This window comes from Lissotriton vulgaris, chromosome 1_1, assembly GCF_964263255.1.
Source record: "Lissotriton vulgaris chromosome 1_1, aLisVul1.2, whole genome shotgun sequence".
In the NCBI taxonomy this organism is placed as follows: Eukaryota; Metazoa; Chordata; class Amphibia; order Caudata; family Salamandridae; genus Lissotriton; species Lissotriton vulgaris.
In genome coordinates this window covers 1,025,963,416-1,025,989,152 of record NC_141685.1, presented here as the reverse complement: position 1 = coordinate 1,025,989,152, position 25,737 = coordinate 1,025,963,416, and the positions used below count along the sequence as shown (strand labels likewise).

The 25,737-nt window shown below is 46.0% G+C and overlaps 1 protein-coding gene across 2 annotated transcripts in view; it reads right to left on the bottom strand.

Moving 5' to 3' along the window:
- Window positions 1–4,159: 4,159 nt before the first annotated feature.
- AP1M2 (adaptor related protein complex 1 subunit mu 2) overlaps window positions 4,160–25,737 on the bottom strand; it is a 103,381-nt gene continuing 81,803 nt past the window's right edge. Inside the window, exons 10-13 of one of the 2 annotated variants that reach the window (XR_015309342.1) lie at window positions 14,411–14,536; window positions 11,061–11,136; window positions 7,300–8,885; window positions 4,160–7,035 (exon numbers count right to left, since the gene is read on the bottom strand). Coding sequence is in view for 1 of the 2 variants with exons in the window: in XM_086961764.1 (XP_086817890.1) it covers window positions 8,863–8,885; window positions 11,061–11,136; window positions 14,411–14,536 (225 nt within the window). In the remaining variant the exon portion in view is untranslated. Of the gene's footprint in view, window positions 8,886–11,060; window positions 11,137–14,410; window positions 14,537–25,737 lie in introns of both variants that reach the window. The other variant, XM_086961764.1, reaches the window with a different exon arrangement.

Here is a 25,737-nt window from a genome sequence, read left to right as displayed (position 1 = left end):
CCCAAAACCGGCCCCCGCCCTAGCAGCCTACCGGGGAAACGCCTGGTGCCCGCTATGGCCAGGCCAGCCCTGGCTCCAGGGTAAATCTCATGCGATGCCACTTCCTGTGATGTCACAAGGATGAAGGTCTAGTGATGCCACCATCTGGGTTGCCAAAGGGCATGTGGCATCACTTACGCTTGCCCTGGTATTTTGGTGAATCGAAGTCCATGGCTTTCTCCAGTATTGGCTTCTCAGTGCTATAATATTCCAGCAGTGATTGTCCTGTTAGCGCTATAGTACAACAGCAGTGAGGACTTTCTCCAGAAGTACAATCATAAGTAAATCATCTTACTGAAGAAGCCAGCACAGACACATTTTGGCACCTACATCGTCAGACTCTGTAAAAAGTATTCAATAACCCACCAGCACATTGATTTGATGGTCCCTTTTTAGGCCTGGCTTGACAGTGCAGTTGTAGACTGTATAAAAAAAAAAGAGCTTTAAGAAGCAGTACTGAGAGAAGGGCTTTGGTTCCTTCCTCGTTTTGCTCTCCCTCTCTACAAGTTTTGGTTAAGCAAGAGGTATTTGCTTCCAATGGAAAAGAGTGTTTGTACTGATCCTTTTGACTTTTGGGAACACTTATGTTAAAAACAGTTGGCCTAAATTGGTCACAATGACACGCCAAGTATTGCTGCTGATCTGTGTATTATGAAATGGTAATACAAATGCAGTAGGCGTCTTTAAATGTGACAGAATTGTTGTTACACTGTGCTAAAGCCCACAGATAGACATTTCTTTACATGGAAGCTCAGTTTACTGCATCACACAAGGGTTTCGGTGTTAGTTACCCATTGCGACAAACCCTTGGGGTCGAAGATTTCCACTGTGATTATCTTTGTTAACATATCTTGCTTTCCCAAATATCATTTTCTTCACAAATGTTACTGTAGGAATGAACTTCTTATGGATGCCTTGTGCTCAGTACAGTAGGTCTGAGGTGGGTATGGTGACCAGTCATTTCTAGACAGATTACATGGACAGAAAGTTATCGAAAGGCCTTGTTCTGCATTAACCTACTGACAGTCCACTAACCTTTAGTGGACTTGCTCCCTTCACGGCACAGCTCCGTCTGCTAGCTGCTGCTGACCTGGAGGTCAGGAGTTCTTCCACCCTCAGGGTCCTGTCTGTGCCTCATGCCTGAAGGTCTAGTGGCAAAGTATCACTGGTCTGCTGCCCTTCTGTCTCTCTTTTTCTGCTTTTCCCTTTCTAATTTTCTCCTGCTTCTGCCTTTTTTACTTTCATTTTCTTTTTTTCTTTTTCTGTGTTTCTTGCTTCTTTGTTGGCCCTGCCTCTGCGATCCCCCGTGGCCCCGTCCCACTTCTAGTGACCCTTCCCGCATTTTCCAGCCTCCCAGCTGTCCAGACACCCCCGCAGCACTAATGGCGGCCGCTGGTGCGCCAAAGGCAAGCCCATTTGTGCCAGTCTGTGCTTGGACCGCTGGCTCTCAGACCTTCTACCTCTACGACGCAAACACCCTCCTTGCCCTCAACTCAGGACTCCATGCCTCCTGCCACCTCGCATTTCTGAAGGAGTCCCACGTACTCTTCACCTGCTGGAACTGCAGCCACACATTCACTCACGCCAAAACGCCAGCTCCGTCCACCACCCAGTCAAACAACAGCGCACCCAACTGGCTCAACTGCATCCTCCTCAACGTGCAATCCCTCCCCAAACACGCCACAGAAATCTGGGACCTCCTCTGCGCAACAGCTTCCAATGTCACCTTCTTCACAGAAACCTGGTCCAACTCTAGTTCTGGACCGGATGTCGCCATCGCCAGCCTTGACAGCTACAAAATCACCTGCAAGGACCGCGCCGACCAACTAGGAGGAGGCATCGCTTTGGCTCACAAGAACACCTTCCGGCTGACCACTCACTCAAATGACCCAGCGACAACCATGGAACACCTCCACTTCCAGATCCAGACCAACCCGAACACCTCCCTCTGCTGCAACCTAGTCTACAGGCACCCCGGCCCCCACCCGCCCTTCACCAACGCCATTGTAGACCTCATCTCACCCCAGGCTCTTGTATCCACCGATTACATCCTACTCAGAGACCTCAACTTCCACCTGAATAATCCCAGCGACCAGAACACCACCTCCCTGCTGGAGAAACTCGCCAACATCGTTCTTAAGCAACATGCTAGACCCAGTCTTCTCCCCCAGCGGGAACATCAACTACAGCCATACCACCGAACTCCTCTGGACCAACCACCACTGCACATAGCTCACATTTGCCACAACCACCTTACACCACTGACCTCATTGCCCCCCTGTCATAGCTGGAACAAGGCCACCGAAGAACGTCTCGTCGACTTCCGGAGCACAACCACTCCGCCAACACTAACAGTCACCAGCACTGCAGTGCTCAACCTTCACCGGTGGATCTCTAACTGCACTGACACTCTGGCACTCCTGCTCTCCACGAGTCGAGAGGGACTTGCTGACGACTCAAGAAGAGATTGAGGAACAACAAAACCCCGGAAACCCTCGCAACATTCAAATCTGCCATCAACTCACACCACCACCTCCTCAAGACCACAAAGAAAATGGCCTTCCAAGACAGAATCAATTCCAATGCAAACAGCAGCAAAGAACTTGTTGCCATCGTCAAGGAGTTTGCCAGGTCTAACAGGGAGACCACAGACAGCACACCCTCCCAAGACTTCTGCAACAAACTCTGCATCTTCTTCCACCACAAAATCAGGCAGATCTATGACAGCTTCGCCACCCAAAACCCTGCCACCTCATTCACCACCACCTCAAGGGACCACGCCGCACCCCAACAGATCGTGCTCAACTGGACTCCGCTCACCACAGATAACAAGCTCAAGACCATGAAGATCATCCACTCAGGAGCCCCATCTGATCCTTGCCCATACTGCATCTTCAATAGAGCAGCCGCCTCCATCGCCCCCCAGCTATACTGTACCATCACCTGATCCATTGAAACACTTGCCTTCCCTGATGACTGGAAACACGCGGAGATCAAGCCCCTGCTAAAGAAACCGTCTGCCGACCCAACAGATCACAAGAACCCATCTCCCTCCTCTCCTTCCCAGCCAAGGTCATTGAGAAGGCCATCAATGCCCAACTCTCCGAATTCCTCAAAGAATACGACATCCTGGACACCTCCCAATTCGGCTTCCGAAGCAACCACAGCACAGGCTTTGACACTGTCTCCCACTGCACCCCAATCACGAAAGTCCATGACGCGGGCGTTAACAAAAAACACTAGACTGGATTCACTCCTTCCTGACCGGCCAAACACAGAGTCAGACTACCCCCGTTCTTCTCAGAGCCTACAGAGACCAGCTGTGGAGGACCCCAGGGCTCCTCCCTGAGCCCCACACTCTTCAAGGTCTACATGGCCCCTCTCGCAGCCATAATCAGAAACCATGGACTCAACATTGTCTGCTATGCTGATGACGACACCCAGGTGATTATCTCCCTCACCAATGAACCCACAGACGCCAGAATCAAATTTCACAATGGAATGAAGGCCGTCGCTAACTGGATGAAAGACAGCTGCCTCAAGCTCAACTCGGACAAGACAAAAGAACTCATCCTGGGACCCACCCCCTGAGTCTGGGATGACTCCTGATGGCCCGCCACACTAGAACACTTCGCACCCCTACAGACCACGCATGCAGCCTCAGCATCCTACTGGACTCCTCGCTCTCAATGAACCGCCAAATCAAAGCAGTATCTCATCCTTTTTCCACACACTCCGCCTGTTTCGAAAAACTTTCAGATGGCTCCCAACAGAATTAAGAAAGACGGTCACCCACACACTCATCACCAGCAGACTGGACTGCGGATACACACTCTATGCCAGCATCCCCCAGAAACAGCTCAGGAAACTACAGTCCAAAACGCCACAGCCAGACTGGTCCTCAACATCCCACACCGCAGCCACATGACAACACCTCTGACAACTCCACTGGCTCCCAATCAACAAGAGAATCACCTTCAAGCTCCTCACACACACACATACAAGGCTCCCCACAACCAGCCCTGCCCACAACGTAGGACCAGAATATCTGAACCACAGTCTCACTTTCCACACACCAGCCAGACAACTGCATTTTCAGAAAATAACTTAAGACTACACAAACCGGTGCATATTTAATTTATCAACAATAATAATAATATATAGATCTAATAAACAAAGCATGAGTGATGATTTGAGTTTTGGGATGCTACCTTCATGTCCTTGGGTCCCCATATCCATCCATGGGCCCGAGGGAGTCAGGTGGTATAATTCACAAAGTAGTCAGCTGACAAGATTATGATGATCCTACTGAAGCCCTCCTTCCTATGAAGGCAATTTTCATCCTGAGGCTTGATGCAATTCAGATGGAAAAGTCTGAATTTTTACATGTTGCAATAATGTACTAAATCAGTATTATTTACTATTTAACAACACATGGGTTCAGCATGACTTCCTGTACATTCTGAATTTTTTGCATTTTACAAACAAAATTCCCAAAACCCTTCTTAAAGCAGAAGTGCAATAGTCTGATCAGAAGTGGAATTCAGTTCTCAGCGCACCCAGATATTGGTGTTTTCACACTAATACAATTTAAAGTTATGGTATCTGCCATAATGTTTACTGGGCTACCAGATTCCTACAAAATGATTATGCATGATAGACATCTCGCTAGGATAACCGTTTGTACAACCCAACACCTTTTAATTAAAGCAATTTAAATAAAAATAAAATAGCAATTATTTTCTGATTGAGATAATATTTAGCCCTCTAGAATAAAAAAAAATGAACACCAAGTAAGCCATCCATCCTACCATCTTAAAAAATGGGCCACATAAAACAGCTAAACGTTATGCTAGTATGGACGCAGGTTTGTTTGCATTATATATCGAGGATGCTAAAATATTTCCTAGATAGTTCAGCACTTACTACTTCTAATTTTTTTTTATTGATGTACCTCAATATATGCTTTTCCTGCAAGCATTATTTGGCCTAAAGGGTGGGAAAAAAATTCAGTAAATACACTTTTCTTTCTCCAAAATAATTTACAGCTTACAACAATTAATGTTTTACATTCTGCCAGATTTAATAATCAAAACACGTTTCAATCTATCTCGCTCATATTTTTTTAAGTATTTTTATTAAATAGGCTGTCCTCCATGTTGTGAAGTGCCTGAGAGGCGGGCAGGAAGTGCAGTCTGCACACGAGTTAAGAGCATCAAAATTCCAAAGCAATAAGGTGCTATTTTCCATCAACAAGAAACCGGGTACTTCGCACCTTCTGCTACTGTAATGGATTGTCAGACTAAACTTCCCTCCCTGATCTGATGTCGCTTCCATTTCAGTAGTCTGGGAGGTTCAGCAATGCAGAGCAGGTTACATAAGAAAAATACATGCAATAAATGTTAAAGATCGATAGAATGCAGAGATCTCGATCTAGGAAGAGCAAATATTAATAGTAAGAAACAAGATTTTTTTTTAATATTAAAAAAGACATTTCCTTTGCGAGAAGGGTCTAAGAATCTGACAATTGTTTACATTAAAAAAAGACTTGAGGAATGAAATACATTAATAGAGATTACATTCCTAAAAAAAGCATATATTCCAACATATTTAAGGGAATGTTACAGCTCTCTTAGATTTCAAGCCGATGCAGCATATTTTCGTATGTGAGCTACATTATTTGTCAATTATGCATTTCTTCTTTTGTTATATAATATTCTGGCTTTTACAGGGATCGAATATGCCCCCTAGCAATATTACCAGTGGTATTTAATGTGTATTTCTAGATGACATATAGGACCAACAGGAAGGAAGACAGAGGAATTTTTAGTAAACTTTATTCATTTAGAATTGATTCCGGCCAAGAGAGGAACAGCAATGACCTACAGGTGGACACATTTAAAATAACGGACGGATGCTCGGTTATACCCCAACTGCCCTTTGGGAGAGGGTTATACTTACGTCACATTTTCCCACCAGGGTTTTTGAGGTACAAACTTTGGTTACCCTTTACTTTCTGTTCAATGGAAGAAGTGCCTTTTTTTGTGAAGTAAATTGAATGCGAAGAGGCTAATGTTTCATCCAGGATAAGAAAAACAGATTAAGGGGAAAAACAAATCTCTGCAGACAGTGCCTCACTGCCATGAGTGCCTTTTGTAGGTTTAAGTACAGTTGTATCCCTGTGTGGGAACCAAGAGGTTTTAGTCTGAGCAGATATGATCTCTGAAAGCACCAGGGCTCAATTTAAATTCACAGTGGGCCCAAGGGAGATGATCGTGGCTCATTATTGCCTTCTTGTGGCAAGCAAGCAAAGCACCAAGCCATTGTTAAAACAAATGCCCTACCTTATGTGGGAATTAGCTAGCAGACAGCACTGAAAACTGGCATCTCTCGCCAGGAGTACAGTTCATTCTTTATTTGTGTCCATAAATGTGAGCTGAATAGCACGCTCTATAAGTTTTTCATAAAAGTGGAACCTAGGACTCTGTCTTAATGAGGTCAGTATTTCAGTTCACAAGGGACAGCCTGGCTTAGAGCATCTGGAAACATGCAATGTAAGAAGATAGAAGAAGCTAAAATTCGGTCAACTAGAAACATTCACAACTCCAGAAATCATCATGAAGAAAAAACACTGATGGCTCTGTTCTAGGGATAATCTCCATCCAGAGTGGTCCTGCTGGTGACAATAGTGGGCTCAGTTTGCATGGACAAATCAGTACCTACTGAAAAGAGTTTCTCACGTTTCCCCTATGTTTAAGTTTTGCAATTAAAAATTACTACTGTCAAGAAGTCCAGTCCGTTTCTGCGTGTGCTTTTAATAAAGTACGCTCTAGTTCGTAACTCTTTTAAAAAAGGTTTAAGCCTTGGGGTGATTTGTGGGGAAAAAGGTGACTAACACCTGCACTCACAGAACTTTCCGATGTTCACTACAGTGGGCTTCCACTGTTTTCACCGTTGATTTTGTCGAATGGGCAACGGCATTAAGGGCGCAGCCAGCTTCTTAAAAATGGAAAGCTACCAAATGCTGAGAGACCATGGTCTCTATTAATGGTGAGAACGTCAGCCAATGGTAGAGTGTATACGTTGATAAAATACACTAATGGTGCAGGGGGGATGAATCAAATTGAGATGGGGTATATAGCAGAAAATGCATTACACCCGGCAAAGCTTGGCTGGACTCTGCTTGTTTGATCCAACAGCTTCTCTCACTGAATCAAAAAAGGAAACACTTTTTTTCAAGTATGGAATATATACATTTACAGGTATTCCTTTTGAACACCTGACAAGAGCAAAAGAGTATTCATAAGGTAATGAACATGCCTAGAGCTAGACTGGTATTTGTCCAATCTTTAGGATCCTCCCCTTCAGGCTGGTTCATCCAGCTGCTGAGAAGTTTTTCCCATAGTGCAGATGTCCGTCAACAAGAGTGTGTGGAAGAAGCTGGACCTACGACCACTCAGACTGACCGATTCTACCAGCAGTCTTTGCTGGCAATGGTGGAGCAAGACAGTCAAGGTAGAGGCGATCTAGCTGGCGCAAGAGTCTACTGGCTGTCAGACAAGTATGAAGCGCACCCTATGCAGTGTGGATAAAATAAGGAGCAGGGCATTTACAAAAAGAGTACCTAAAGTATATTATTAGGAAAGGCCTGATTTATATCTAGAATCACTTTACCATCTGAATTTAAACAATAATAATTTTTATAGTCCGTAATTCTCCTGAAAATCTGTATGACTTCAGGCCTCCCTATTGCTCATTTACACCCGACATGCTGCACAGCAGCTCACACACTGCACTGAAATTCAGTAACATATACTAAAACATAAAAAATAATGAATGATTAATCTCAGATTGTGTGAAGCTCCACGCTAATGCCCAGGACTGCCCACCGGGGAGTTTCTGGTCGTTAAAAACAGCAAAGACGAGAAAGGAGAAGGGTAGTAGATTGCTGCCAGGCCCTACCATGTGAGGGATCTAGGTCCAAGTTTAATAAAATGAGACTATAAGTAGGTGGACGCTAATAGTGCCACGGGTAGCGGCAAGCTCTGAGCACCTAGGAGTTTAGTCTCCACTCCCATGAGTACCAACTGGCACAGGCTCCGACTCCCACATCAAGAGAGTCTGGGATCAGGCTGCTGAAGCACCCCTCAAGAAGGCACCTTGCCCCCAGCAACCCTTCAAGCACCCTCACATGCAGGTACAAAACTACTTATAAAAACAATCTTTCCCTCTTGTGCAGGAAGTTGAAGTACCACATCACACAAAGGGGACATGCCAAAGACGAGACTAAATCCCAAAACTCACCCCCTGTCCCAAACACAACACAGAGGGCTTTTCTGTTGCTATCCTCTGCAACTCTTCCAGGCAGGCTTCTCATAACATTTAGCTCATAAAATGTGTCCAGAATGGAAGGCTACTTAGAGGTTTGACAGTCAAGAAGCAAAGACCACAAAGACATAACTTGGTGGAGGAAGTGGGCCTATGACACAGGCAAACCTGTCGTCTGTTTGCGCAATGCAAATTTGGTTCATATGGGAAAAGGGCAAACCGCTGCATTACCTGTTCTGTTTGAGCGCTGGATCACCAAAAAACTAACTGTGTGTGTGGTACTGAATTCATATAATCAAAGCATCCACCCAACACACAAAGATGCACATCCTATGAATAGGTCTTGGATGACACCAATATCCTGTAGAAAAATAACAACAAGCTCTTAGAAATGTGCATCGTATTCATATACAAAGATTTCTCTGGGTTGACAGTTCGTATGTAAAATTCACGCTGTAGAAGAGAAGTCGCCCCCTGGCTCGAGACTGGGCCACATTAGTTTGTTCGTAGCTGGTAATCTAGAAGAAGAAACAAGAGAGTTTGGGTTAGCCACAACATCGTTCAGTGACCCACCAACAGCACTCAGTGTGCTACAGTACAGAAGATACCATTCACCAAAAGAACGGCCAACATGTTTCACGTCACAAAGGCTTCATCAGGGGGGGGGGAGGGGGGAGGGGAGGAGAAGGGGGAGGGGAGCAGAAGGGGGGAGGGGAGGAGAAGGGGGGGAGGGGAGGAGAAGGGGGGGAGGGGAGGAGAAGGGGGGGAGGGAGGGAGGGAGAGAGGGAGGGAGCGACCGAACGACTACAACAGAGTTGTCTCCCACCGACTTCTACTGCAAAGATTATTAAAACAATAATCTACCACATTGATGAGGACCTATAAGTTTTGAATCATGCCAATTGCTTTTCCATACTGAACTTTTGCTGTGTGTTGCAAGACTTATTGTGGCCATACAAAGATCTATGGAGGCTTAGAGCAGTCAATTGTTTGGTTGGGTTTCCTTGTCACTCATTTGCCTGCTTCTTGTTCTTGTCTAAGCTTGTCGTTCTTGTGTTTGTCCCTCACATGGAGCATAACCTCTTCACCATCTCTTTTAATTGGCTGGCTTCTATGCTATCACTGCTTGCTTTTCAAGAACTACTTTTTTTTTTTTGGTTAAGAGGGCATGTGTTCTTCAGCCGTCTCCCTTGTGTACTTCTCTTCCCCTGCACTTCATGTTGCTCTCTGTTGCTTGTGAGCTTCTCCCCACCCCCTCTATGTTGCACTTAATGTAGTGTCCTGCCCCTGCTGCTTTCTCGATAGTATGATTCTCCCCCGTTCACTCCAGGCTGCCCTCTTGCCTACTGCTCAGCCTCCCCACCCTGGCCTTCCGTATTCCTTCCATCTGCCCATGTTACTTCCCCCATCCATTCCCTACTTAGGTCACCTGTTACTTCTTTCTCCCACATTACTTCCCCCCCACCCATGCCCCATCCACGTTCACCATGTCCACCACACCTGCACCCTCCATGTTGCTCTACTGCACGTGCTTAAAAAAAAGTGTTCGCGCACTTGGATCAGCCAATTACAAAAGCAAGACCGCTCAAAATGACACATGGGCTTTTTTGATAATTTAGCCTTACAGCACAGAATTGGGGATGCTGTACAGCATGACTTAAAACCATTGACAAAGCCAATAGGTTTCTAAGGTGAGACCCATTTGCTTTGCCATTTCTTGTTCTTTGTTTTGCTAAAAATAATAATAATGCAGAAATGGATGTACAAAGCCAGGCCCAGGCGACACAGACAGCAAGAAGCCAGAGTCCGTTTTCATGCCTTCGAGATGTGATTGCTTCTAGATGTCACTCTGCTAAAGAAAGAAACTAGTAACAACAGTTTGATAAGTTGGAAGTGCAGGTAATCGGGATGCAATGGAAGGTTTGCTTAGTGACTGGACAGGTCACTTGCGAGCCTAAAAAGCAGATTGGAATTTAAATAGAGAAATTATTGACATCACGGTGCCACTGGTCCCGAGAGGTAGCATTTTTTTTTCAATACACCTTTCTGTCCTCTGGGAAATGGAGAGGCAGGGATTTTTTTCAATGTTCCTTTTTATTGGGCGACATCAGATTGGATAACAGATAGTCACCTTTGAATCCAGGACGCAGTGGTGCTAGAACAATTTAATTTTCTAAATATGGAAGTTGGCCAATAATGTCACCTTACTAACAGCATAATAGATATGCGACAGTCTGTTTTTGAAAACACAAGAAATGCAGCCAGAAGAAAAGCACTGGCAGGGGGCCTTTATTGTTCATTCTCCATCGAAACTATTTCAGGATTTATGGGAGTTCTCTAGCACCTTCCGCTCCCCTACTTCCAGAGCCACTGCCAGGATGATTGTTGATAATGGGCTGACCCCCGGTCCTGGGCCCTAATGTCAGGTAGAAAATGGACCGCGTACCCCCAGTTTGAAAGTACATGCAGCTATAGTTTTAGGGCAGTGGACACTTCGGTGCCACTGCACCTCCTGCACTATTTGTAGCTACGTCCCATACTTGGTTACGTAAAGCTCTGTAAATTTGAGCACACAGTGCTGCACAGAAATCGGTCTATTCCTCATTATCCAGTCCACCCTGGCCCTACCCACCTTGGTCTCTCTGGTCACTAGGAGTTTTTGCCCTTTCCCTCAATGTGTCACTCAGACTCACCTCCGCTCTGCGTTATGTATCGCACCCAGGGCAAGGCTTGGTACCCGCTCTTTTCAATGATCTTCATGTACCGCACCTGGAACAGAGTCAAGGTATCAAAAATGTGCCCATTCCTTTTAAGTACGCCTGTCCTAAGGCAAGCACGTCCGCGCCTGGACTGTGACCAGCGCCACAAATCCTGGTCTGATTGCCCCACAACAATACTCTGCAGCACTCCTTCATTCCCTCGACCCAGGACGCCTCTCCTTCAACTGCTGCCACCCACGCTCACTAGGGACTTTCACCTGTGTTCACTTACCCTTCAGCTGCAGCAGCCTACCCATACATCCCATGCAAGCTCCAGCAATACCATAAACACACCCACCTAATACTACACGCTAGAGCAAACCCGTATCCAAACACTCACTCACATGCATGCCACTCAACACACGATCTCTCAGCAAACAAGTAACAGATCTGGGACCTTCTGAGCAGCGACGCTTTAGACCTCCTCTGCCTAACAGAAACCTGGCTCAACTCCACATCAGCACCCAACATTGCCGCAGCAATACCAGGGGGCTACAAGATCGCATGACAGGATCGCTTTCACAAACCAGGAGGAGGACTCGCAATCATCTACAAAAACTCCATCAAGTGCTCATCATAAAATGGGAATGCCCCCCCTTTTATGGAACATCTGCACTTCAAGCTGCAAATCTCTGAAAACTTCACCCTAAATAGAATCCTCATCTACTGAGCAGCCAGACTTTGAGTTACCTTCCCCAGCCTATTCATAGACTTAATCACCCCTCTCACCATCAATTCCAGAGACTTCATACTCCTCTGCGGCCTCAACTTCCACCTAGAAGACAGTGCTGACCCCTGCTTCACAACACTCCTTGAAAGCCTGAACAACGTTGGACTAACCCAGCTTGTCACAGAGCCAACACACATCGCAGGACACACACAATACCCCATCTTTACGATTATTGACAGCATTAAGTACAACTCTACTTCATCATTCACTTGGACCGACGACTCCATCCTCCACTTCCAAATCAACACATCGCAAGCAAATGCACCCACCAGCATCAACCTATCCAGCTGTTGCTTGGGCTAAATCTCGTAAGCAGATTTGATGAAAGCCCTCAGCTCTGATCAACCCAACTCCAAGCACAACCTCAACAAGGACATCAACTTCAACAACTAGATCAAGAACCGTGCAAACTCCCTCAGTCCCATCAAACCCAACAAGCAAAGAAGAACCAACTAGCAGGTAAGCTGGCACACAGAGGACCTCCGAGGCTCCAAATGACACTGCAAACAGCTAAAAAGCAAATGGACAGCCAGCCACAAAACCACTGATAGAACCATCTACAAGGCTTCACTCAGACACTACCAACAGCAACTAAGAGACACCTGGAAAAGAGCGCTAGCTGAACGCATTGAAGGCAGTTCCAACAGCTGCAAGTAGATCTCTATTGCCAAGGAAGTCACTACCCTTTCGGCGTCTATCAACAGCATTACCCCCACCCAAGAACTCTACGACGACCTATCAGACTTCTTGCGCAGCAAAATTAAAAAAATCTAGAGCAGCTTCGTACATCAGCCAAACCCTAGCGATCTCATCGCCTATCTGCCCTTCACCAACCAAGACTACCACCTGACCAAATAGAAAACTTTCACCAGAGAAGATACAGGGACGATCATGCACACCATTCACTTAGAGGCCCCAACAGATCCTTACTTCCCCTATGTCTACAACCCTGGAGTATCACTGATTAGCAATGCCCACACCCACATCATCAACTCTTCTATCACATTCGCCACATTCCCAGAAGACTGGAAGCATGAAGTGGTTGATGTCCTCCCCAAGAAACCGTTAGCTGACCAGAGCCAACTGAGCATCTTCCGACCAATCTCCCTGCTCCCCTACCGAGCCAAAGTGATCAGGAAGGCCATCAATAAGCATTTCACAACCACTTTTCGGAAAAAAAACACAGCAGAAACAGCACTCGTCACATCCATCGACAACATCCGCACCATCCTGAACAGAGGAGAAACAGTGGCCCTCATCTTGCTCGACCTCTCCGCAGCATTCAACAGTGCCCCACAACACTCATCAGGAGACCCATGAGACCAGCATGTAAAGGCCCACACTCGACTGGATCTGCTCCTTCCTCATAGGAAGAATACAAGGAGTCAGACTACCAACCCTCCACAACGGAGACCAAGAACCTGATTGCAGAGTCCCACAAGAATTGTCCCTCAGCCTGACCCTGTTCAACTTATACATGTCACTGCTCGCCAATAACATCTGATGCCAAGGTATCACCATTTTCTCCTATGCCAACACTCAACTCATCTTCTCCATGACGGGCAAGACAACCACCAGAACCAACTTCACCATCTGCATGACCATGGTAGTAGAATGGCTAAAGAACCAACTGCTTGAAGCTCAACTCCAACGAGATGGAAATACTGGTCTTAGTTAAAAAGATTTCCCAATGGGACACCACCTGGTGGCCAACAGAGCTAGGACCAACAACTACTAACCACGCCAGGAATCTGGGGATCATCTTGGATACCAAGCTCAACATGACAGCACAAGTTAACGTAGGGATGACTGCCTGCTTCCACATATGCTACGAAAGATCTTCAAGTGGCTGCCGCAGATCATCAGACAAACCCCTCACATTAGCACTCATCACAAGCAGACTAAACTATTGCAACACAATGTCACACAGAATCTCCAAGCAGCTCCTGCACAAACTTCAGACCATCCAGAACGCCACTGCAAGACTCATTCTCAACCTCCCATGCCGCACTCACATCTCACCTTCTCAGAAAGCTCCTCTGCTCCCCCATCTACAAATGCAGCCAATTCAAACACCTTACGCACACATGTAAAGCCTCGCACAACATTGGAGCAGGAGGTCACTTATTCTCCTACATGGCACATGGAACATGGATCAACTTCCCACAGCACGTTAGAGCCTCATCTTCACTTCTTTAGTTCTGCAAGAAGCAGACGACCTGGCTCTTTGAATAACTTTGCAGGGACCATACGCCTCCACACGTGCTCATTCCCCTGGATACCCTCACAAGCTATTAGCTCGCAATATACATCGACATAACAGACTATAAAACACTCCATTCTTAAGCCCCTTTTCCTAGACCACACCTTTCTCTCCTACACTACACTTTGCCTATATGCCAGTCCCATCTCTAGGTCACACTCGTTGCCACCACACCACACTCTACTCTACTGCCACACATAGTCTACTTTAACAGTAAATTTTGACTGCTGACATGTTCTTGTAAAACTTCTTGTATCTGTCATATTGACCCCTTCGCATCAGCTTACTCACCTGAATGCCAGAGACTGTGAAATAAGGAATTTCAAACTTCACAGAAATGGGGGGTTTCCCTTCGAGTTCCTCCTTCTCCACGCTGGGGAGGCAGAAGTGTGCTCTCATTAGATACTCCTTCCCGCCCTGTAGTGGAAACAAATCACACATCTCAAATAGAAGCAGGAAGGCCGGTGCCCGCCAATCACTTCTTTTAACACCTTCCGAGCGTCGAACGTTCAGCGCCCAGTGCTGAACGTTCGAATAACGAATGTTGACCCGTCGGCCAATGGTCGTGCGCAGCACTGGCAAGGTAGTGCTCGTGACGACCGTTGGCCGACGGCAGCACTTAAAGGGTTAATATTAGCATGACTGGACTGGAGAGATGGACAAGGGCGGATGACATGTGAGACAGGGGCAGATAGGGAAGGCAAGAAGAAACAAGAGTGTAGAAATGGGAGTGAAAGCACTAAGCGGGACTCAGAGAGCGAAAGAAAGCAAAGGAAAGAAGACAAGGAAAGAGAACTAAAGGAAGAAGGGAAGAGTGAGAGCCCATGGACTGACAAAGAAAGAGAAGTGGAGAAACAGAAAAAGAAAGCCAGACAAAAGGTTGGCTGTAGAGAGAAGGTGAGAAAGAAAAGACAGAAACAAGGAAAAATCGAATATAGTTATGTAGATACAGCTACAGACAATTGGGGGGGGGGGGGGGGAAGATGTGTGATGCAGTGGTGCAATACAGGCCCATGCAGCACAGGGGTGGCCTAATCTTTCAGGGATCCCCCAACCAGCTCAATACTAATAAATATCTGTGGGATATGGGAGACTGGGGCCCACTCTTCACACTCTGAAAGGGGGGGGGAGCATTATCATTTTGTGTTACACCACTGAACCACTGATGGGATGAGGTGCTTCCTTTTCCAGAAGACAAAAATGTGTATTTTTCACATTAGGAAGTTCAATCCCATTCCCTCCAAGGAAAGAGACACTTTGCAGCCCCAAACTCTCATCTGTGGTTCCTTATTCTAACAAGCATTGGTAAAGCTAACAGATCTCACCCACGGGCAAACTGCTGGTTTTGCATATCGGATAGTGATGAGACTAGGAGGGGCCAATGGGGCATGGGCGGGTTCTCTGTAATGGCAGGGAAGCATAGCCCCACTGGTCCGAGCCTGTCACAGAAAAATAAAACTATGTTAAACCAATATCATTTTATCTTCTGTGATGGGCTCTGGCTGACGTTGCGTGCGTGATGGGCCGGGCCATGACATGCAGGAATGGTGGTAATTTAGAAGTACGCATGTAAGTTTGGCCGACCGTCTTAGGCTGGCCAAACAGACATGTGCACTTCTATTTTTCCAACCCAGCTGTGTTCACAGTCAGGTTGGAAAAAATCCACAGGCTCCCAGGCTGTGTCTGAGCGGCAGACCAGGCTGCTCAGACCAATCCTGGCGCTGCTTCAATATCATAAGAACAGCGTCTGGATCGAGTGGGGAGTCTGTGCCTTCCCAGAGACTGCCAGGATTAAAGCACCGAGGTGGCCATCGGTGACAGGGCAGAGAGAAGTAGGTTTTTAAAAAATATATATTATTTTTACCCTCAATTCCCTGTTGTGTGCCCCCCCCCCCACTTTTGCTGTGCAGTGGCCGTCACTGCAAAGGGGGGGGTAGAGAACGGGAAGGCAGGTATTAGTTAAATGGATAGTTAATAGTGGATGGAACAAAAAATAAAAGCAACGAGAAAAAAGCTTTTCTGTGTTTTTTCTGCAGTTTTGGCTCTAAAGTTCTCTGAAGCAATGCAGCAGGCTCTTTGCCTCTGCCAGCCCTGTACATCGTTACAGAGTCATGTAACAGTTACTTTCAACTCGTCACTGTAGAACTTGAATTACTGGTGCGTAATGTTTACAACCTACACAGTGATAAAATACACAACTTGTTACATTAGCACACGTTGTCTACTGCACGTGCGACTCTATTAAAGTCTCCAGCACAGCACTAATCCTTTTCCAGTCTGAATCGTGATGCAAATCAAAACGTAATTTGTGTTCACATGAAGAATACATTTAGTTATCAGTTCCAGAAGTATGTGCTCGATGCACCCAGTAGGAACTAATACACAGTTAAATGTGCATTGTGTTGACAAAGCACAGATCTTACTCCTTAAAGCTTCCTGCACCCCCTGCTAAACACACTGGTAGCTTGTGTTAGGTCAATCTCTGCGAGCTCACTCTGCCGGGGTTTGGGGTCGGGGGGCAGGTTACTCAGAGTCTAGCACACCGCAGGCTGAATTTCATCGTCGCCATCTACAGTAAGAGAACCACTGTTCAGAAGCCGTAGAGGAATGGTCACTAAGCCCTTAGCTGAAGGCACGCAACCTCAAAAAGAAGACAAGCAACAATGATGGGAGTTGGGGCAATGGCAACGGGGGAAGCAACAATAACAAGCATTTGCAAAGCGAATAGGTCTCGGCAATGCCCAAACTATTGGCCTTGTCAATGTAAATGTCTTTTAGCTATGTTGTCTAGCAGCACATCTGCTGTCCAGCATGGCTGAAAGTCACTGAAAGCCCAGAATCACAGTATGTTGAGCCGATGCAGAGTCTCTTCGTCCACGATGTGAGTTTATTGTCCTTGCCCTCCTAACACAAAAAAGCGCTATGATGTGGCCTGCCCTGGCCGCATCATATTGCTTTTTTCAGTGACTTTCAGCCATTCTGAAAAGCAGATGTGCTGCTAGACAACATGGCTAAAGACATTCACATTGACAAGGCCAGTAGCTTGGGCATTGCCAAGATCTATTGGCTTTGCCAGTGTGTTGTAAACACAAATGAAGCTCCACGAAGAGGTACTTTCAGGAAACAGCTTTATTGCAGCACAGAGCAGGTAGGACCATCCCTCATCTGACCAGAGCTCCAACTGCCAACAAGGCGCAGGAGAACTCCAGAACTAGGAACCCCCACAGTAATCTAGAGTGCCAGCCCAAGAAGGGAGCTAAGCACTGTACAACATATCTTCCCCCCTTAACAAGAAAAGAAACAAAACATAAAAGGAAAAACAATATAGATCAATTTTAATTTAAATTTAAAGGGGTTTGTAGAGCGCATGGTGACGCCTCACGGCGTGTCCCCGCGCTGTGGAAGAGCAAAGACTAAGGAGAAAGGAGTAACATTGTGCCGTAAATAGATGGGTCTTTAGCCGCTTTCTGAAGAAGACCTCATTTGTCTCAAGCCTGATGTCCGTGGGAAGGAGGTTCCAGTGCCTGGATGCCATGGAGCGGAAGGATCTGCCTCCCATTCTGGCTTTTTTGGAGCGAGGTGTTCTGAGCAGGCCCATTCCCTGCGATCTTAGAGCTCTGTTCGGTTCATACAGAGATGCCAGATCTGACATATAGGCCGGCGCTTTTTGGTGGATTATCCTATGGCACCATAATAGAGCTTTGAAGACAATCCTCTTGCCAATAGGTAGCCAATGGAGGGATGCTAATGAGGGTCTCGAGACCTACATAGTCATCCAGATAGGTGGGTGGACGACGAGAGCGAGGACTTCTCAACCTGGCTTCAAATGGGGAAGAAGAAGAAGTGGTGGGAACAGAAGTGGTGGGGACAGAATCAACCAAAGAACCACCATGCATACACGAAGAAGTGGAAGCATCCCCACTACCCACCTCCCCCCGTACAGTAGGTTGAGAGGTGGAACAAGAGCTACTGTCAGAAGTCAACAAGTATCCATTGCACCCCCCAGAACCACCAGCCACTAAACCATCAGAGGAAAAATCCTTCTTCTTTTGGTAAAGAGCTACCCTCCTATAGTTCCAACTTTCCCCATTGGCCAGAACAACAAAATGTGGAAAGACTTTCTTAACTCTGTAGGGACCTCTAAATTTGCTAAGTCCCTTAGTACACCTACCAGGCTTTACTTTAACAAGATCACCCACAGAGATAGGTGAGGAAACATTGCTTTGGGATAAGAGCTTTTCATCTAAACATTTTAACCAGGCAGGAGTCAATCTTGTTACCGGTGCACGCCCACGCATTAGTTCAAAGGGAGATTTTTCTCCATTCTTATGAGGCGTTGACCGGTAAGCCCAGACGAGTTCTTGCACACGCGAAAAACAACCACCTTCTACAAACATTTGAATCACCCCCTTCACAAGACGATTCACTCTCTCGCAGAGACCATTTCCTTGCGGATTGTAAAGACTTGTCTTCTGATGCTTGATGCCACAGTCACGTACAAACGAAGCCATTTTCGACGACGTCAATTGAGTGCCATTATCAGAGATAAGGACAGATGGGTATCCCTCATTCAAAAAGACACCCTTCAGAAAGTTAATGGTGGTATCAGTATTTATCTCCCTCACAAACTGAACACAAAGCCACTTCGAGTAACAATCAATAACAACAATAGCATAACGTTGATTCAGAGGTAACTCACTCATAGGGCCTATAAAATCCAAACAGACACTGTGCCAAGGTACATTATCAAAACCAATTTTCTGTGGTGACTGAGATCCCACAATTTTCAAACGCTTCTCCCCTTCTTTGCAAAAACTACACCTCAACACACAATCCACTGCATCACTATCAACGGTAGGCCACCAAAAGTTTTCTTTAACACGACGTTGGGTGAGGCTTTGACCCAAATGGCCCTCATGAGCTAAGTCAAGAATCCTACTCCTCAATGAACCAGGAGGAACAAAGCGATCCCCCCGCATCAACACATCCTTCCCTTCCAAGGAAAGCTCATCCAAGACTTTCAAAAAGGGTCTAACCTGAGGCTCAACAGTGCTTTCTCTTCTTGCTCCTTTCGAGACAAGATTTATAACTGCCCTTAAAGTCTGATCCTCCTCCATACTTTTTGACCACTCATCATGAGAAAAAGAATCACCACCCAAAAACAAAACATCATCTGCTACAGCAACCGCTAAGTCATCTAAGACATCCTTAGAGGGACCGCCACATCCACTGGATCGCACAGGTAGACGCGACAAGCAATCTGGTTGAATGTTTTTCCAGCCATGAACAAACTCAATCTCACATTGGTAGTCTTGTAAACGAGAGGCCAATCTCGCTAACCTGGGAGACCCTTTTCCAGCACCACCCGGAGCTAAAACATTTAGAAGAGGTTTATGGTCCGTACGAAGAACAAACTTGTACCCCCACAAGTAGGTCCTAAAGTAACTCGTGCCCCAAGCAGCGGCAAGAGCCTCACGCTCTATGACTGAGTAATTTGATTCTGAGACAGACAAGGGCCTGGACGCAAAAGCGATGGTCTTCTCCTCCCCTCCATGCTTTTGCAAGAGGACTGCACCAAGACCTACCCCACTGGCATCAACCATCAAGATAGAGGACCGACCAGTATCAAAAGGGGTAAGAACATTAGCAGACTTAAGTTCCCCTTTGATCATATTGAAGCAAGACTCATGCTCAACAGTCCAATTAAATTTGACACCCTTTTTCAGCAAATATCTCAAGGGAGCGGTCTTGGAAGAGAAATCCCTCACGAATTTCGAGTAAAATTCCATCAATCCCATGAAGGATCGAAGTTGATCCTTGTCAACGGGGAAGGGAGCTAGTTCAATGGCCTCCAACAAGTTCTTCTTAGGCTTAATGCCCTCCTCAGACAGACAAAAACCCAAATACTCTATTTCCTTCAGAAGAAACGCACACTTTTCCCTTCTCAAAGTAAGACCTGCATCATCCACTCTTCGTAACACACTCTGCAGAATCCCATTGTGCTCCTCCAGAGAATCTCCATAGATCAAGATGTCATCTTGAAAGTATAATACTTTATCTAAACCCTTAAAGACCTCAGAAACTAATCTCTGGAATACACTAGCAGCAGAGACAAGTCCGAAGGGTAACCTCGTGAATTGGAAGGTCCCTTCGCTAGTGATGAATGCAGTCAAGTGCTTGGACTTATCATCTAAGCAAATTTGATGGTACGCATGCTTTAGATCCAATTTACTAAAAAACTTGGCCCCCTTGAGTGTCGACACTAACTCACTAATATTTGGTAGTGGAAACACATCAGCAACCACACATTTATTCAATGAACGCAGGTCCACACAGAACCTAATTTTATTGTCTGGTTTCTGCGAAATTACTACTGGTGAAACCCACGGGGACGCCTCAATGGGTTCAATGATGCCACCTTGAAGCATTTCCTCCAAAGTAGCCTTAACCTCTTTTCGCAAAGCGAAAGGAACTCTCCTCACCTTATGCTGGACAGGACAACTACCTTCCTTGAGGATTATATGGTGGGAATAACCTATGAGTTCCCCCAACTGATCCCTAAAAACATTTTTAAATCTATCTAGTATCTCATCCAAGGAAGAATTATCAACAATAGACACTGGATCATCAGACCTAGGATTAACTACAATATGCAAATCATACTGATGGAGACGTCCTAAGATGGCCGGTCCATCAGTTGAAATGTATACTTTACCAGACGCTGACCTGTTTTTAAACTCAATCTTTCCCTCGAAGTAGCCTAATAGATCAATTTTCTCGCCTTGATATCCAGACGGAAAAATGTCACACTCTTTCAAAACCTTTTCACCCCACACACTCCTCATCAAGGATACTGGGATAATGGTCCACTTGGAACCTGTGTCAACCATGAGACTGACATGCTTCTCCTCAATCTTAAAGTCAGCTTTGAGAACATTTCCCCTTCGATCCCTGCAAGAGCATACTGTGTCACACAGAACTAATATCTTGTTCATATCACGTTTCAACTCACCACACTCACTGACCACTGTCACTCTTGAGTTATTTCTATTTTTGCACATCTTTGCAAAATGCCCCGTCCTTCCACAACGTAGACACTCCTTATTATTCGCAAAACAGAACTTGGCATCTGAAGTATGCAAAAAACTGCCACACTGAACACATTTTTGGACCACTCGTTACTAGATGGTTGTTGCACATTCTTTTTTTGAAGAATATAGCCCTTTTTCCTAACAATAGCAACAGCCATCGCCTCCTCATCTCTATTATCACTATTCACACTCTTATTGGAAACCTTCGCAACTTTTGGTTCCAAACCACTCTTCTGTAACTCTTTCATGCATTTTTCGCTTTCTTCCACAACTTTAGCTAGATCTATAGCCACTTTTAAAGTCGGATTCTTCGCTGCCCATAATCGTTCTTGGACCTTCCTGTTGTTAGCCTGAACAATTAGTTGATCCCTAATTAGTTCATCAGCCATTTGACCAAAATTGCACTTCACGGATAGTTCACGTAACCGTACAACAAGTTTGTCAATGCTTTCATCTGCCAACTGTTTATTCTTGTAGAACTTATATCTCTGTAAGACAAGGTTTTCCTCTTTTCCAAATCTGGTTTCTAGTCTTGTTACCGCTTCCTTAAACTCATCTAACTCAGCTTGCGACCCAGAAGGTAATGCTTGCGGTAGATATTTAAAAAGACGCTGCCCCTCTTTGCCTAAAGTAGTCATCAAAAGAGCTTTCTTTCGTTTAGGTGAAAAGTCTTCTCCATCCAGAGCCTGAATATAATTGTTAAACATAATTATCCAGTCTTCCCACGCTATACACGGATTCCCTGGCTCCCTCAAGAATTGCGGTGGAAGAGCAACATTGATTGCTTGAGCCATGAGGTTAGTCTATCACAGTCCCGAAAGTTAGATGAAGATTATGATGCAAAGAGCACTTGTCACACGACAATATAAGGACACAGTTTAAGATTGAAATCACAAGGAAAACAATACGCGTATTTTTTTTTTTAAGTTTTAAAAACAAGCGCTTACTCCAAACAGGATATCCAAATTCCGCTGATACTCCACGCCGTTTCTGTCACAAACGGTGAAGTTCCCGGTGAGTCGCGTCTCCTAGGCGACCACCGACAGCCGATGCAGAAATTATTCAAAATGGCCGACTGCGTCGTACGTAAGCTCAGTCATACGTCTGACATCAGAGCTACAGCGTAGATAGGCGCGTGCAAGGAGAAATGCGCTCCAGCGATGCGGTTCAGGAAGAACTTGGTTGCTAAGCAACTCTCAAGATCACATTACGTTGACGTCAATGAAAAGACGTTGAAGAGGCTGCCATAGGCTGACGTCACTTACTTTGCCGACGGTGAAACCGGAAAGCAAAATCCTCTGGAAATACTTCTGAGACCGCGATCACACCCACGGTAGGGAGATTGTTCTACGCTGTTCACCACACGGGGTTCGAGGGAATTGGAACACTACTGCTCTGTGGTTTTCTTCTCGGCTGCAGAATCAAACGGGAAAGCTGTGGCCAGATGCATCGCCAGTCCAAGTCGCCAAATGTTGTAAACACAAATGAAGCTCCACGAAGAGGTACTTTCAGGAAACCGCTTTATTGCAGCACAGAGCAGGTAGGACCATCCCTCATCTGTCCAGAGCTCCAACTGCCAACAAGGCGCAGGAGAACTCCAGAACTAGGAACCCCCACAGTAATCTAGAGTGCCAGCCCAAGAAGGGAGCTAAGCACTGTACAACACAGTGCTTGTTTGGTGTTGAGGGGATCTTGCTGAACAAATGTTGAAGTGATAGTGAGAAACAGTTGAGGAGTTGAGGAGGTTTGAAGTGAAGCAGGGATGTGGTCTAACAGTCAGAGCTGCCAACAGGGGTACTGGGGAACCAGGTTAGAATCTCAGGGTTGGCTGAGCAATTTGTGATTCTGGGCAAATCACTACGTTTCCCCCGTGTACGGCAATACCATTGGCTGGTGTTAGCACTATCTATATCTATATCTATACTAATATAATAAAGAGAGAGCCCAAACCTTTGAGGCGGGTAATCTCAGGAACCACAGCACTAATCACAACACCCAATACAGCGTTGGAAAGGGCAGTTGCAGCAGAAGGACATAGGCTATGCAGACGCCCACCATATACATTTAAAAGGTAAAAGAACCGTGCCAGCAAAGTAGTCCCTTGTGGGCGTGTCTGCGTTGTGCTGGGGGCGTGACAAATGCTGCAGGCGTGTGGTACGTTCCGCCCTTCATGCCATGTCTCATATCGTGTGCTGTGGGAGTGTGCTGGGGTCGAGGGCGTGTGCGGGGCGCGGGATTACAAAAAAAAAGGCAAACGTTGTGCCCAATATTTCATCGATGTTTCTTCCCAGGTTCTGTACATTCCAGCTCCGGGTGTGCTTGCCCCGCGCTCCCAGTGACGTGCACCTGCATTACTGTATGGAGGTCAGGCATGGCGCTATTCCCAAGGGCCGGAAGGAGCGCAAACAGGGGCCATTGTGCAGGAAATCTAATCTCGTCTTATCTACCAGTGACGCCTGAAGCGCACACTGGAGATTTTCCACTTCTGTTGCGCACAGGCCTCGCGCCACGCACATCCGGACACAAGCCCCGCCTCCACGGAAATAGCAAGAAAGGGACTATCCCTCCCCTGGTAAGTACATTGGTGGCACGGCGGCCCACATCTCCAGCAACATACTCATATGTTTTAACCACCCATTTGAAAAATGCACAGGTCTCTCTCATTGATGACCAGCACCGACATGCACTTTTAGACACACCTCCCGCCAGAAGTTCTAGAATTGCAAAGTTTAGAGCTGGGGAACTACGTTCGAATCTCGGCATCAGCTCAACATCCTGTGATTCCAGGCAAATCGCTTTGTCTCCCCGTGCCTACCACAAATGAATGTGTTCTTCTGTAAAGTAAATTGTGCTCATGCCATGTTGTCGAGTTTGCTATATAAATATTGCAAGGAAAAATAAAGTAGGGAAACTCGAGTTCACACACTACTGAACGCGCACTCTTAAGTGCATCAGCAGTGCACTGTGAATCTGAGCGTTTCACAGACCTGTCACAGATGAGAAATGCTATCAAAACGAAATCCTACAAAACAATATACTGCTGGCCGGCAGCAATTCATACCTGGACAACGTCGGGACGGGCTGCTAGTAACTAAATAAAAGCAGCAGTGACGAGGGAGGTAGTGGGGGGGGGGGATGTCTCAAGCAGGGACACAGGAGGCGATGGGGAGATGGGCAAGCAATGACGGGAGATACCGGGAGGAAGCAACAATGAAGAGGGAAAGAACATGCCTTAATTGAAGCAGGATCAGCAGCAAAAATTAATGTGCCATTGTGAAATGTAACTGGTGAGCACTTAAGCACTCCAATACCATCAGCTCATGTTCGCGCTATGGCAAGACGGAGAATGGAGCGAGCGCTCCTATACCATCGGATTGTGCAAAAAAAAAAGTGCTGTTCTTGTTTTAACAACTTTTAAAGAAATGCATTTGTGTATGTGCACACACACATGCATTTTAGTGGTATGTGTGTATGTATACAACGGAGACTATGGAAAGAGCTCTCCAATATCATTGGCTCATCCCAAAAAAAAAGATAAAAGCAGCCGTGACGGGGAAGGTAGTGGGGGAATGGGTCAAGCTGGGAAGCAGGAGGGGATGGGGATATCGGCAAGCAATGATGAGAGAGGGCATGAGGAAGCAACAATGAAGGGTAAAAAAAAATACGTTAATTGAAGCAGGATCAGCCACAAAAATGAATGAGTCATTGTGGAATATATCTTGTGAGCACTTAAAGCACCCTAATACTATCATCTTGTGTTCATGCTATGGCAAAACAAAGGATGGAGCATGTGCTCCAATACCATCAGATCGTGCAAAAAAAAAAATATATATATATAAACAAGTGCTGTACGTGCTTTAAGAAATGCATTTGTTTATGTACATACGCATGCATTCAAGTAGTAAGTTCGTATGTGTACAAGGGAGACAACCTCAAAACACAAGTACTCCTAAGGAGTGCTTGAAAACAAAGAAAAAAATAGCTCCGCAAACCGGGAGCTGTATAAGGAGACATATACTTGATGTATGAGCTATGGAAGGGCCAAACACAAGAAGAGGGCATGATGCCCACATGCCATGACGAAGGGCATCAAAGAATATGAGAGCGACGCTGAAGTTTACCAATGGTAGAAGATGGGTGGCTTGTAAACCTACAAATAGAAACCAACACGTCTCTTCGAGACAGACCATGCACTGTCTAGCCAAGCAGCATATGCATTGTCTAGCTGAGACCTAAAAATATTGGGGAAAGGGATGGCAGTGAGGGGTGTGTGGATGTGTGGCAGCAACTCGGAGAAGTGGTGGCTGGGAGGGGAAAGAAGCAACACAGGCAAAAAAGTAAAAAACAAAGTACCACAATCACGGTGCGAACAGTGGAGAGACACTAATTAAGAAGAGTGCATCTATGCTTGATCCGTGCACCAGAGAAGAAACCGGAAGTGACACTTGGCCTACGCTGTCCAATTAGGAGGCAGCAAAGAAGAGTGATGCTGAATCCAACTAATGGTAAGCAATGGGAGGGTGCTAA